The sequence below is a fragment of the Lepus europaeus genome, chromosome 17 (assembly GCF_033115175.1).
Source record: "Lepus europaeus isolate LE1 chromosome 17, mLepTim1.pri, whole genome shotgun sequence".
In the NCBI taxonomy this organism is placed as follows: domain Eukaryota; kingdom Metazoa; phylum Chordata; class Mammalia; order Lagomorpha; family Leporidae; genus Lepus; species Lepus europaeus.
Window position 1 is genome coordinate 49,668,905 of NC_084843.1, and position 14,347 is coordinate 49,683,251.

A 14,347-nucleotide genomic window follows, 5' to 3' on the forward strand; every position below is an offset into this window, starting at 1 on the left:
GCCTCATTTCATTACTATTTACCTGTCATGTTTATATTTCAACTAATTCTGCCTTTTGTTCAATCCTTCTTGCCTTTTAGAGGGAGCTACATCTGGGTCTTTTGAGTACAAGGTTCTCTGTGTTTCTAAATCAAGCATCAGTTGCAATCAGCTGAGGAAGGGAGAAGCTGACAGGAGGAAGGGGTAGGAGGAATTCATGCTCTCCTGTGGATCCTCAAGCATGGTGTGGCATTCAGTGACTTTCCCCCTGGTGATTTTTAAATTGGGTAGGTCATAGCTTTAGTATAGTCAGTGGTTTCTGAATTAAACACTCTAACAGCCAGCCATGACCCCTACCGTGCTGACAAATTGATTGAGCAACCTGAACAATCTCTTTTTGGTTATTTAATGTTAGCTATGGCTAAAAAGCCTGGAAATCCAACATTGGAATGACCTTTCCAATTGGAAATTGCCCTGGCCCACAGCAACATCACCAATCTAGACAATCATAATACTGTAGCCCAGCACATTAAAGAACAAAAGACACAGTGCTGAACATCTCTGTTTTGGCATAAAAATCCCTTAATTATGGCTACAACTTAACTAAGCAGGAAAGTTGCAGAAGGATAAGCTGGGGTAAAAAGTAAATAAATAAAAAAAAATAAGGAAACCAAACCAGGCTCTGTTGCATGGAAAGCAAATTTGCATCATGAGTCAGAGGACATCAGCTACCTGTGCCTGCAGGCATCTACAGAATGAAATAATGCTTAAAATAGTTCAGCCCTTCTCAATGTGCACGGGGGCATGGACCTCAGTCTAAACCAGCAGCTTTTAAAGCCACAATGCTCTAGCTGGCTGATTATCTCTAGCAAAATTACAGCTCAAAACGTGGCGCTATCGTGGGGAGCAGAAGCCATGTCACTTCTGATCATATTCACACAGGAGCTGGTTCAAAGTCAGCCTTCCTACTTATTTGACAGTGGCTATTGCTCAGAGCAAGCAGGATCCTATGGGAGAGATGGCCCACAGGTTTGGAGGGCAAATTTTTTAATTTTTTCAATGCTTGTATCCAATCTTCAAAGCTTTAGCATCCCAAGAGAGTGGGTAGCTTTTTCCAAGTTTCATGCTGTTAGAACACTAAAGGTAAAATGAATACTGCAACATGCCTCCCATACTGCGGCTGATGAGTTCCCGTAAGCCATCTTTAATCAGCTTTGAAGAACTGACCTAAAAAAATCATGGCAGCTTTCAGGCTATATGGTTGCAACTGGTTACTTCTACCTTGGGAACAGGTGCATCTGGTGACACATTTATGCCATTACTTCGATAGCATTGTCAGAGTTAGCAAACGCAAATAAAATACCGTAAATTTGAACTTCAGATCAATGCTGAATTTATGTTTAATAAGTAATTTATGTAAGTATATCCCCTGCAAAGTTTGGGACATGCCCATTCTAAAAATATTACTCATCACTGATTTGAAATTCAGATTTATCTGGGCATCTCATGTTTTATCTGGCAGCCACAAAGCTCACAAAACATGAAGCCCAAAACTGTAGGCTTCAGAGTTATGTGTTACGTCTCAGTGCCAGGATGAGATTTAACCATATTTGATCAAGTTTAGATTGGCGATTCCTAGTTATCCAAAATGTCAGCTCATTATGTTTGTGTTCTGCAGATTTCCCAAACAGCTTACATTCCAAGCTCCAAAACAGGCTGTGGAAGTCCTTGCTGAGCTGCTTTCTTTGCTGAAGAACACTCTGCTCTTGAATAAATATCACCAAGTACAGGAGGATGTGAATTTGAATTTAGATGTGTATGCAGGAAACCCGGCTCCCACATTTGACAATATACAAACTGTCATAGCCACTTTCTATAGAAAGTATTTTGAATTAAATTTTAAAATGCCTCCAAATCGTAGCATCACAGTCACTAGCAAACCCCAAAGTCATTACAATATTCTGATAAGAGTAAGATAATTATTGTGAAACTAATGAGCTCTGAAGTTTCGTTTGGTAAAGGCTAAGAAATCAATTCTAGAACTACTTCTTTGTTCCCATAGTAATGAAGCAGGTATTAACTGAAGGAATGCTTGTACCAAATTCCAGATCCCGTTCAAAACAGTAATATAACACATATATCCTATGGCGATACCCAATTAACCAAACTAATGTTCTTTCTCTTCTTCTAGTCCTTGCCATCAATAACCTTTATACTTCGGTATTGTGAAGGACCAAATGAGAAAAAAAGACTGACTTCACCTTACTTTAGGTTACACACTATTTTGAGTAGGGGATGTGGAAGTCATTAATATCACTGGCTAGCATTTCCTCTCCCCTTTATGACATTGAAAAATTGTACTTCCTGGTCCCTTGTGTTACAAGGTTGTTGTGGTTATAGCAGGAGTACATGACCAGCCCTGGCCAATCAGCTTCTATGAGCTGGTACAAAACCATCCAGATATCTTTTCTCCCAAAAAACAGCAGAATCCAAGGCTGAAAAGGCTCCATTAGTGGTAGTCCTTAATTGACTGCTGTGAACAGACAACTTCTATTGACTAATGATAGCAAACATGTGAGAAATACATTTGATGAGAGTTTTATTTGAATGGGACAGGCACAGGATTCCCATGCTCCCCAAATGTCCACAAAGCCAGGGTTGGACCAGGATGAAGCCCATGCTCAAGTCCAGAACTCAACCCAGATCTCCCACATGGAGAGCACCATCCACCACTTCCTGGGGCGTGCATTAGCAGGAAACTGCAATGGAGCCAGGACCCAAATCCAGGCACTCTGACATGTGATGGAGGCACTCCAAGCAGCATCATAACAGATGCAGCAAATGCTTGCCCTGAAAATGCACCTCTGTTGGCTCAAACCAGTAAGGCTATGGTTTGCTTGTTATTATGGCAGAGCCCACCCTACCCCAACCCAGAAGTCATGAAATTAAGGACACTGTAGTGCGAAACCAGTCTAAAACATTCTAGAAACTACATTTAGTTACCTTAATTTTCTGAATGTTTTTCTCTCATCATTTTTAATCCTCAACAACATCTTAAGATGAAAATTATCATTTCTACTTTATACATATCAAAACTGGCACTTAAAAAACTGGTAAGTAGATAAAGTCACGCAAAAAAGTGGCTGAGAAAGAACATGAACCCTTCGGCACCTAAGGCTCATGAATTTCACCATGTTACTATACTCCATTTATCCTTGGGCTTTGTCTAAGGAAATCTTTCTACGCAAGAGGTCACAGGACTTGGAACCCGATGGAGGGGGAGTAGGTGCCAACAGGGACAAAGACATCCAGGCTTTCTTTCCTTTCCATGTGTTGGCAAGTCTTCACTATGGGCTGAACTCATAGTGCTAGGCAATGTTAGAAAACATCTTTGGAGCTAGATAGAGAATCAGAAATCATTTGACAGGCAGAGTGGACAGTGGAAGAGAGAGACGGAGAGAAAGGTCTTCCTTTGCCTTTGGTTCACCCCCCAGTGGCCGCTGCAGCCGGCACACCGTGCTGATCTGAAGCCAGGAGTCAGGTGCTTCCTCCTGGTCTCCCATGCGGGTACAGGGCCCAAGGACTTGGGCCATCCTCCACTGCCCTCCTAGGCCACAGCAGAGAGCTGGACTGGAAGAGGAGCAACCGGGGCAGAATCTGGCACTCCGACTGGGACTAGAACCTGGTGTGCCGGCGCCGCAGGCAGAGGATTAGCATATTGAGCCGCAGTGCCGGCTGAGAATCAGAAATCATTTAAATCAGAATTTATAGATGTGAAATGTACATTGGAAGAATCAAAATAGACCATTCTAATAGTTATCCTATATAGGGGTAATCTGTATCCCTGGTTTAATATTTCAGGAAAAAGGATGGTAGAGAGCAGTGCTTGCCATCTTCCATGGCTATACTCTGCCAACAGCGTCACTACATTCTTTTTCATAATTTTAAGGATAATCCATCTCTAACTTCCACAATAGGGATAATATCAATTGGATAAGGTGGCTCTGAGCACTTAAATGCCCACTTTTCAAATTTCCCATTGCTTAAAAACTGAACTTTCAAACCAGTTAATGCTGTTTTGAACTCAAATTCCACCTGATTACCAACTTTTTATATCCATAAGATATCATTTCCAGGTGAAAAGCACACTAGAGTCTTTCCCACTGGGGCAGGCACTTGGTGCAGCAAGCTGAAGCACCACCTGGGACACCCACATCCCCTGTGGAGTGCCAGTTCAAGTCCTGGCTGCTCCACTTCCGAATCCAGCTTCCTGCTGGTGCATCCGGAGAGGCAGCAGAAGATGGTTCAAGTGCTTGGGCTCCTACCAACCAGGTAGGAGACCCAAATTTTCATGCTCCTGGTTTAAGTCTGGCTCAGCTCTGGCTGTTGTGGGCATTTGGGGAGTGAACCAGCAGATGAAAAAGATCTCTCCCTCCCTGTCACTTTGCCTTTCAATTAAAGGAAAATAAACATTTAAAAATCCCAACTTAAATACTGACACAAAGAATATATTTCTATTTTTTTAAAAGTGACAATGTTGGGGCCAGCACTGTGGCGCCATGGATTAATGCCCTGGCCTGAAGCGCCAGCATCCCATATGAGCGCCAGTTCTAGTCCTGGCTGCTCCTCTTCTGATTCAGTTCTCTGCTGTGGCCTGGGAAAGCAGTAAAAGATGGCCCAAGTCCTCGGGCTCCTGCACCCACATGGGAGACCTGGAAGAAGCTCCTGGCTCCTGGCTTTGGATCAGCACTGCTCCAGCCGTTGCAGCCAACTGGGAAGTGAACCAGTGGATGGAAGACTTTCTCTCTCTCTCTCTCTCTCTGTGTGTGTGTGTGTGTGTAACTCTTTCAAATAAATCAATGAATCTTTAAAAAAAGTGACAATGTTATATAACAGACCTCCCAAGTTTCTTGCTTAGAATTTATTTGAAAGTTAAAATAAGAGTTACAGAAAGAGGGAAGGTCTGGGCCAGACCAAAGCCAGGAACCTGGAACTCTATCCAGGTCTCCTATGTGGGTGGCAGGGGCCCAAGCCCTTGGGCCATCTTCTGCTGCTTTTCCAGACACATTAACAGGGAGCTGGATTGGAAGTGGGGGAGCCAGGACATGAACCGGCACCCATATGGGACACCAGTGTCACAGGCAGTGGCTTAACTGCTGTACCACAAAGCCAATCCCTCAGATTCCTTTCTAAAACTTTCTTCATCATCTTTATATATATATATATATATATATATATATTTTTTTTTACAGGCAGAGTGGACAGTGAGAGAGAGAGAGACAGAGAGAAAGGTCTTCCTTTTTGCTGTTGGTTCACCCTCCAATGGCCGCTGCAGCTGGCACATCTCGTTGATCCGAAGCCAGGAGCCAGGTGCTTCTCCTGGTCTCCCATGCAGGTGCAGGGCCCAAGCACTTGAGCCATCCTCCACTGCCTTCCCGGGCCACAGCAGAGAGCTGGCCTGGAAGAGGGGCCACCGGGATAGAATCCGGTGCCCCAACCGGGACTCCAACCTGGTGTGCCAGCGCCGCAAGGCGGAGGATTAGCCTGTCAAGCCACAGCGCCGGCCTCTTCATCATCTTAATTAGAGGCTGTCTGTTAATTCAGAGAAGAGAGTCAGGATCTGCTACACCACAAGAAACCAGAGCATGCAGACATTGATGAACCGGCCTCACTTTCAGAGACCCTCCATTTCTCCAAACCCCATCCCCCAGAATCTCCAGAAAGACAGGGAACTTGGAAAACAGACTCAGAGCACCACTCTTCTTGACCACTAACAGTTCTTCAAGAAAATCCATGCTTAAACAGAAATCCAAGTAAAATGTCTACCCTGGAGATTCAAAACCAAGCATCAGAAATAATGCAGCCCAAACGAATGTGTCAAAGCAATTAACTAACGAAAGCCAACTGTTAGAGAATTTTGGCTCTTGACACAATGCAATAAGAAAGCTCTCAAAGGCATATTCGACCCCAAATGCCTTCCTCTTGCTGAAAGGCAGGTGAAATTCTACTTGAAGTTCATTTTACCTTTCCAGTACTCTCAATTTCAAATTCAATCACCTGTACTGGTTTTCATTCTCTCATCACTTGGAGTTGCTCAGTAGCTCAGTGATTTCTTAAGGAAAAAAAAAAAAGGTGCATGAAGTAGAATTGGAAACAGAATTTTAGTTCCTTTTATTAAGGGAAAAATTGGCTTTAGAATGACTATTCTCTTTTGAATTTAGGGTTTAATACATAAGAATAAGGTCTAGACCCTCCAACCAGAAATATATTAAATGCTTTCATAGTTAAGTTACATTGTCTCAAAGTGTTAAAAGACTTGCATTTCTGTGGAAAGATAAAAATGAAGTTCCACAGTCAGACCTGGGTCCTTTCCAGCCACTTAACGCGTCTACTGGGGCCAAGGAACCTGATGCTGAGTCACGGCAGACCCAACAGCTGGTCTCCCTCAGCAAGTGGCTCAGCCGCCTGACCACGACGCACAACTCACAGCACAAAAGCTCCCTCCAGAGCCTCCTCCTTTTTGTCTTCTGTTCAAATAGCCACCAGAGGCGGAACAGAAGGACAGTGCACAGCGTGACGACAGATGGCATGGAGTGAAGAAGGCAAGACTCCATCTACCCATTCTAAAAATGAACGCCCTCCAGACGGTTACGAGGTCCAATACAGGGAGGTGGTTCCCTTAGTCAAATCTCATCGTCTCCAAATCAGGTTGTCAGATGAATACTGTGACTTGCATGGTAAAAAACACAGGATTATCTTTAATTTTCCACAAAATATCGCAGCATGTAATTTGCAACTTGAATCAGCCCTGTTTGCTACCTAATCAGACACTCCACACAGTGGCAAACTTGCTACGGCATCCCTCTTTGATGCAGAGTTTATACTTAGCACTTGACTCCTCCTCACATATCTTGATTTAATTTCAAGTTCATCATGTCAATGAACTCTAGTAATAGCCTCTCTAAGCTCTGACCAATAGACAGCCCATTAAATGGTCCTCATCCAAGTCACTCTTTTGCAAAGCCCATTGTCAAAGAAAGGGATAAACAAGCTCAAGGAAAAACTGATCCTCGCTCAAGTAAACATTCTCTTGATCCCAAATATCTTACCTTCTTCTAGGACATTCTTGAATTGCTTTCCTGGTTCCTAGTCTTCTGTTGGATCAGTAAATATACCTAAAACACTCCCTTTCTAAATCATTCAAAGTGGGTGAAAAACTGGAACCATTATTCATGTATGCACACAAAGCCTCAGATACCACCACTCTCCACATGGTTCTAGGTCAAAAAGAAAGTTGCCCTAAGAAACATATGAATGTGACCCTCCAGAAGTCAAACTTCAGATTCTGTCTCAGGGGCTAATCAGCAGAAATGGCAAAAGTAGGTAGGGCACTGGGTCAACTTGCAACAATGAACCATTTGGCTCCTTCTCTCTTCCAACACATGCAGTTCCTAACTGCTGAGAATCGGAGTGAAGGGTCACTTTGGAGTCCTGCACACAAAGTCTGTGAAAGAGAATCCAGAAACAGTAACAGTCCAACACCTCCAATGGTGTTCTTCAGTGTCAGGGAGGCTTATTTTTTTTTAAAGATTTATTTATTTGAAAGTCAGAGTTACACAGATAGAGAAGGAGAGGCAGGCGGAGAGAGAAAGATAGAGAGAGAGAGAGAGAGAGGTCTTCCATTCACTGGTTCACTCCTTGGTTGGCTGCCGGAGCTGTGCCGATCCAAAGCCAGGAACCAGGAGCTTCCTCCAAGTCTCCCACGTGGGTGCAGGGGCCCAAGGAGTTGGACCGTCTTTTACTGCTTTCCCAGGCCATAGCAGAGAGCTGGATCAGAAGATGAGCAGCTGAGACTTGAACCGGCGCCCTTTTGGGATGCCGGCACCATAGGTGGAGAATAACCTACTGTGCCCCAGTGCCAGCCCCTCAGGGAGGCTTATTTTTACATTTATAAAGTTGTGCCCAGCGGCTCTTCACAGGTGCTTTTGGGGAATCACATCTCAAAACAAACAACTAGAACTCAGTGTCTTGATGAGTGCAACAAGCACTAGGCATGATTTGTAGCAGCACGATAAGCTCAAATTTGGCAAATAAATCTGGCATTACAAACACATCCACTCTGTCTGCCACACTGCACTGTAAACCCAATGAATGCAACACTTACCCAGTGACCAAAATTCTTATGAAATAGTTCTCCAACATTCTCCCTATATTCGTTCAAGTCCTAGTGAAGTTTTGTCTGACAGCAGACAACCCTGGTGTTATCAATAATAACTTTATTATTTTAAATATTTACTTGTCCCTACCCTTACCTCTTTTTTTTTAAGCCATGGGTTTTCAATCAGGAGTGTGTTAGACTTGTCTACAACATTTAATAAAAACATGGATTTATTACAGACTTGAATGATCTTTTTACTTGGTATTTTTGATATATTCTTTTAGGATTATATCATATTTTGAGGATTTCTCCCCCACCCTGATAAAAACTATATTCTCATCTTTATCAAGTCACAATATTCCTGGACTTCCTTGAAAATAAGTTTTTGTCATTATCCTGCCTCATTTTGGGAGAATGATTTTAATATCTTCTTCCTTTTGTGCATGTCACATTATGCCTAATCCTGAACCCTCATGAGACCTTTCACATTTTAAAATTGAGTAGCAGATTAATCACAGACATTTCACTCTGTCATCTATAGATACTGTTTTCCTTACATGGTTGCCTGAGATTTTATTCAGGTTTAGGTCAGGTTCTACATTTTCAACAAAGAGGACTCCCCAGGGCACCATGGTAAAGGACTAGATACCTAAGCACGTGACACTCAAAGAGCAAACCCTTGGGTTCAGGCATTTGATGACATCGGTGGGTTGAGCTGGGATTTGCAAAACTTCAGTGGAGACGGAGATGGTTTTATGACATCACTAACCCAAGATCAAAGGAACAAGAATTAATTACAAAGACTAAATGGACAAATAAAGGATATTTTATAGTATTTGTATAGTATATTGTTGTGTTAATATTCTATTTTCTGATTACGTAAGAAGTCCCTTCTCTTTCTAACTCATCTGTCTGTAACCCTTAAGAATTTAGTAGACACTGCTTAGGCAACCTTAAATGAAACATTTTAAAATGATATCTTTCTCTGATTGCCATAGTTCTGAAATTCAAGTGTCCTTACACTTGTGGGGAACAATAGGTATTTACATACATTCAGTAGTCATCTTCCTCCCTTTAAACTGAGATCTAACTGGAGAAAACGCATTCTACAACTAAAATCTTGCCTGGAATGTTGTATTTTGAGAAGCAAGCTCACTGAATCAGATAGGGCAGCCCACCTAAATTCCACTGGGCATTTCAGCTGAAGTCTGGGATTCCAAAACTGTTTTATGAGTAAAGATTTTACACACATCTCTCTCCTGAAAATCTTTCTGTGTATAAGCAATATGCTGGGAATTACTTGTCCTATTAGCATTGTATGACTACATCAGAAGGAAGAGGGTAGGCTAAGGAGAGACGGATGGTCACCCCTGAGCTCAGCATGTCACAGGTGACCGCTGGTAGGGACATTCAAGATCAGAGCCTCCTGAGGATTAGTAGGAGTCTGCCCGAAGCCCTTTAGGGACCTCTGCCCTCCCCAGGAAGCTCTTCCTATCGGACCCACACTGGAGAACAACTAGCAAACAGTCAGGGGCTCAAGCTTCACATGATGCAAATTGTACCTCATGTTCTTCTTTCTCGCTCATGCGAGTTACTCTCAGCTGAAGATCATCATAACAGCTTCAGGAATGCAAAGGGTATTTTCACCTCACTGCAAAATTAACTGACTCTATAAGAAGTCACAATGCCAAGGAAGAAGGGAAATAAAATCACAAGGCAAAATACACAATCCCGAGTTCAAATCAACTTCCCAAAGTTGTTCTCTTAAGAAGACCAAGTGTTGTCCATTTGCCAAATAGAACCGGACTTAGAGGTTTCACATAATTAACCTATTACACTCAATCTCCCACTTGAATCATCACGTGGGGCCCACCAGGTTGCATTAGCAGGAAGCTGGATCAGAAGCAGAGTAACCTTGACTCAAACAGGCACTCTGATATGGGATGCAGGAATCCCAAAGGGTGCCTCTAACCTCTGTGCAAAATGTTCACCCCTCATTCAAATGCTGCCCCCGAGAACCAGATATTGCACACGCATAAAAATACAGATGCACAGTTAGTATTTATTCAAGCCTGTTAAACTACAGCCCAAGAAGAATGGTTCCGTGGAAACTGAGACTTTGGATCTTGCCGAGCAGATTCCCCAAATTTGGGGCAAGATTTACACTGTCCTGGATGAAGACAGTCTCTTTCCCACCTTCCACCCAAAGAAGCAGAGCTGTTCCTTTAAATCAAAGTCTACCGCTTAAAAATACCAGTTTGAGCGCGCACTACATTACTGTCCTGCCACAGCACACAACTTTTAACCTGTAAGAGTCCCAGGCCGGCGGTGTAGGCGTCACACAGAATGTCCTCCAGCAAAACATGCGACTGAAATATCTGAACACCGCTCAGGAACGGAGACCTCACCTGACTTTCTCCGTGGCTCCTCCCACTCTCTCCCCTCAGGATGGATTTGGGCTTCCGGGACTTGAAGTTGCCCATGCCGGGTCGCAAAACGCCGTCGAGAAGCAGGGTCTGCTCTCTATGCTGCTGGGCCTCGCGCAGGGGCCGCACCTGCTCCTCTATGCGTGCCTCGGCGTCGGGGTAATTCTCCTTATTGTTTTCATCCCTGCAGCAGGAAAGACTAAGTAAGAAGACACGCCCCCCACGGCCCACCGCCCCGTCTGCCCCCTCCCCCCCCCCCAAAAAAAAAGAAAGCAGCAGCTGCAGGGAGGGGAATGAAGACAGTCTTTGCCGCTGTATGTTCAGGGCACCTAGCAACATTTTTGGCACACATTATTTTCCAGAAACAAGAACCTAAGAAATGGGCCCTTCACTCTTTACATCAAAGGCCTGCCCTTTGTGGGATCAATGTCGTAGCAGAGGTCGGCAGGAGATCCTGTAGTGCATTAGGCGTGGCTGCTTCCCAGTGTGGCTTCTCCCTCCTGCTCCCTTACCAGAAGCACACAGAAACACAAACGAGCTCAGCACAGTCAGCTGGGATGTCGCGCCTTGCTGCTCAAGGACATAGCAAGCCAAGAGGCATCACCCGCAAAGGAGGGGGCTGCCATGTTCACTGGTCAAGGCATTTAACGATTAGAAGCGAAATTACGGTTCACTAATGAATCTCACTGGGGAATGCGATTCAGTTAATCTCTGGGAAAATACCAAAACAAACGTCAGTTTAGGAGGTCTGGAGTGTGACTTGGGCATAGCTAGACAAGAGGTGACAAAACTATGTCAAACAGCTCAATGTAAGTCTCAGGACAAACTGAGGGCTGACTCCTAAGAAGAATCTGATAAAACTACAAGTAAAATAATTCTTCAGCATTAGAAACTGAAAAAGCAAATCAATCCTATTGATAATGGTAATAGTCTTCCCTTGATCTCAGTGACAAATTTAAGCTTTTTTCTAAGTCACAGATTTATTAATATCAAACCATGATTTGGAAGACAAATTATTGGAAGTGTACTTCTTTGAGCAAACACAAGTTCACCTCATCTGCTTTATGTTCCTGCATGAAAAACTAAAGGCAAAACAGCTGCCTTTAGTTACCTTCAGGGTCTTCGTTCAAGCAGGACCTCAGAACATTCACGAATGGAGGAGGGGGAGGAGTTTTCCAAATATAAAATTCTTTTTAATAGACTTGTTCCCAAATCAATACCTGAATTTTGTTTTTATATCATGTTTTCACTGTGGCCCAAATTTTATAAACATTTTATAAATATTTCTATCCTTCACTTAGAAGGCAAGGCAAAGGAGGAGGCAGCCAAACAGCATCCTCCCCCATTATACAAATGTAAAACCTGACTACGGAAGTCATCCTCAGAAATGTCTTTCTAAAATAGTGCTGCTTCCACAGGATCCCCCAAACCGAAAAGTACAGGCCTAAGCCACCATTTACTGGAAGAAAATCGTGAGAATAAGCATGTTATCCTGAAAAGCGTCTCAAAGATCTCCCAACTTATTAGTTGTGTAGCCTGGGCTACACCACTTCCTCCACGGTTCTCATCTACAAAACAGATATAATCTCTACTTTGCAGATATTTTACAGACTCTGTGAATTATCCATCATGGAAAACTAGCCAAATGAAAGCTATTGTTACTCTCTGGCAGAGCTTTAGCCAAGTGGTTATTTCCAAATTAAAAACAGGGTCCCTTTTAGTTTCTGCAGTATCTCCAGGACAAATTCCAAACCCCTTAGCATGGCACACAAACCTTCTGAAATGCAGACTTCGTTTATCACTAGAGCTTCCCTGCTCGTCACCCCTTGAGTCTACCCCTACTTGGCTCTCGGTTCCCACCATCCTGAACTGCTGGCTGTTTCCTTAAATTCAAACTATTCTGTCTACCTTCTGTTAACTTTCCAGTAAATTGCTTTATGGCATCATCATTTTGTTGGCCATAGATCTCATCAGAAAAAAAAATTTATGTCATGACTATATGTAGTTGTCTTCAAAAATCCATCTCAGAAACCTCTCTGGGTTATTTGGTGCTTTAAGAGCATCCTCTGTTTACCATAATAGCACTAATGCCCCATAGCATCAACATTTACATTCTTGCCTGTCTCCTCCAGCAGACTGAATTCCCAATTCAAATTTTAACTAGTTTCTGGCACAGGAAATAATCTCTCAAGAAATGTGTGTTACCAAACATGATGATCAGATAGATCTCACTCCAAATTCCACCTCCTAGGGGGTACTATGCTATTCTGGAGGAATTTCCATCTCTCTGAGCCTCAGTTGTGCCACCTACAGTGTGAGAAGCTAAACATCAGCATCCTTACTGCTTAAATAATAAAATATGCATGAAACTTTGGAACAAAGTAAATGTAGAGGAACAGTTAACGGTGAAGGTCTTGCCTCCCTACCACAAAACTTTTAATATCCAACACCATACTCCAGCCACTCAAACACATGTTTGGTGAATAATCTAGAACCTCATCAACAAGTTACATGACAGAAACACTGAAATAGGCTAATCAATGCTTGATGCAATAGGCATTTGTTGAACATTCTCCATATATAAGAAGTTGTCCTAGGTACTGACAGGGATATCTATAAGTGGACAAAACTTCCCTCAAGAGCTTAAAATCTGGTAGAAGAGATGATATACAAGAACAAGTCATTAGAAGAGAAAAGAACAGAATTCAAGGATGAGCCCCCAGACCCAGATGGCTTCTGTCTTTTACAAATAAGAACTAAGCAAAGGTGGGCCATACCTGAGGCTGGAGCAATCAGTGTGGTCTTCATGTAGAGAGACTGTGTCTTCGTCACACCTGTAGCGAGGAAACAGAAACCATGTCATATGCAACTGCCTGCCGTAGCATTGCAACCATAACCTAGAATTATCTCGAGATGAGTGTGGTAACCTAAAAAGACAAAACAATCCACACTGCTCTCTCCAAAACCAGCTCCGATTCCCATCATGTCTGCCAGGTCATGGTATTGGTGCCATCATATTACGTGAGCTTAAAAGCTCAGAACCAGATAGGACTCCCCTTCTTTGCTTCTACTCGTCTGTATCACCTCAGCTAACAATGTCATAGCAGGGCCTAAGGATTCACAGCGTTGGAGGGGAATCAGGCACTAAGGTTGGTCGATTGTTGTTGGCTCAGCCATGATTCCACTACCTGTCACCTTGCATTCTCTCTGCTTCAGGCAGTCCCAAACTACAGCAGCTTACTGACAGTCAGAAACATCCCAAACTACATCCAACGGCTTATTCCTTTGGCCTTGGCCTTCCTTGATCTTGTGAAAAGGAAAGGATTACTTTTCACTAAATTTCTCGATTAACCTTATGAAAAAGTCTTGGTTCTTCCGTACTGAAACCTCTCCAGGAATCTGCACCATTCTCTCACTCTCATGTAGAAGGGAGCCTTTGTTCCTGTTCTCAACCATCCACACCCTGCCTCACCCTAGCCTGCAATGCTTTTTCCATCTTCAATTCCTACTCATCCTTCACTGCCTAAGTCAGGTCCCACCAGCTCCAAATTCATTCCCTGCCAAATTCATTCACATGCCACATTCCTACTTTACCCTTAATGCATAAAAGTTTACTCTTCATTCTGGGGTTTTGGTAACCCACTCTATCTTGTCTCAAACTGCTCTGTAATCCTTCATACATCTGAGACCTTTTTAATTAGTAACTAATTCCACAAATAAAAATTAGTGTAATGTCCATGTCAAGATGCACTACTGCAATGCTGTACTGTACACTGCCATCCCA

At 43.1% G+C, this 14,347-nt stretch overlaps 1 protein-coding gene across 5 annotated transcripts in view; it reads right to left on the reverse strand.

Moving 5' to 3' along the window:
* FAM13C (family with sequence similarity 13 member C) overlaps nucleotides 1-14,347 on the reverse strand; it is a 121,440-nt gene that overhangs the window by 100,036 nt on the left and 7,057 nt on the right. For all 5 annotated transcript variants that reach the window (XM_062214244.1, XM_062214243.1, XM_062214242.1 and 2 more), the window contains 2 exons: nucleotides 13,341-13,397; nucleotides 10,546-10,747 (listed from right to left, as the gene is read on the reverse strand). In XM_062214244.1, the coding sequence (XP_062070228.1) occupies nucleotides 10,546-10,620 (75 nt within the window). In that variant the 5' untranslated portion in view covers nucleotides 10,621-10,747; nucleotides 13,341-13,397. The remainder of the gene's footprint in view (nucleotides 1-10,545; nucleotides 10,748-13,340; nucleotides 13,398-14,347) is intronic.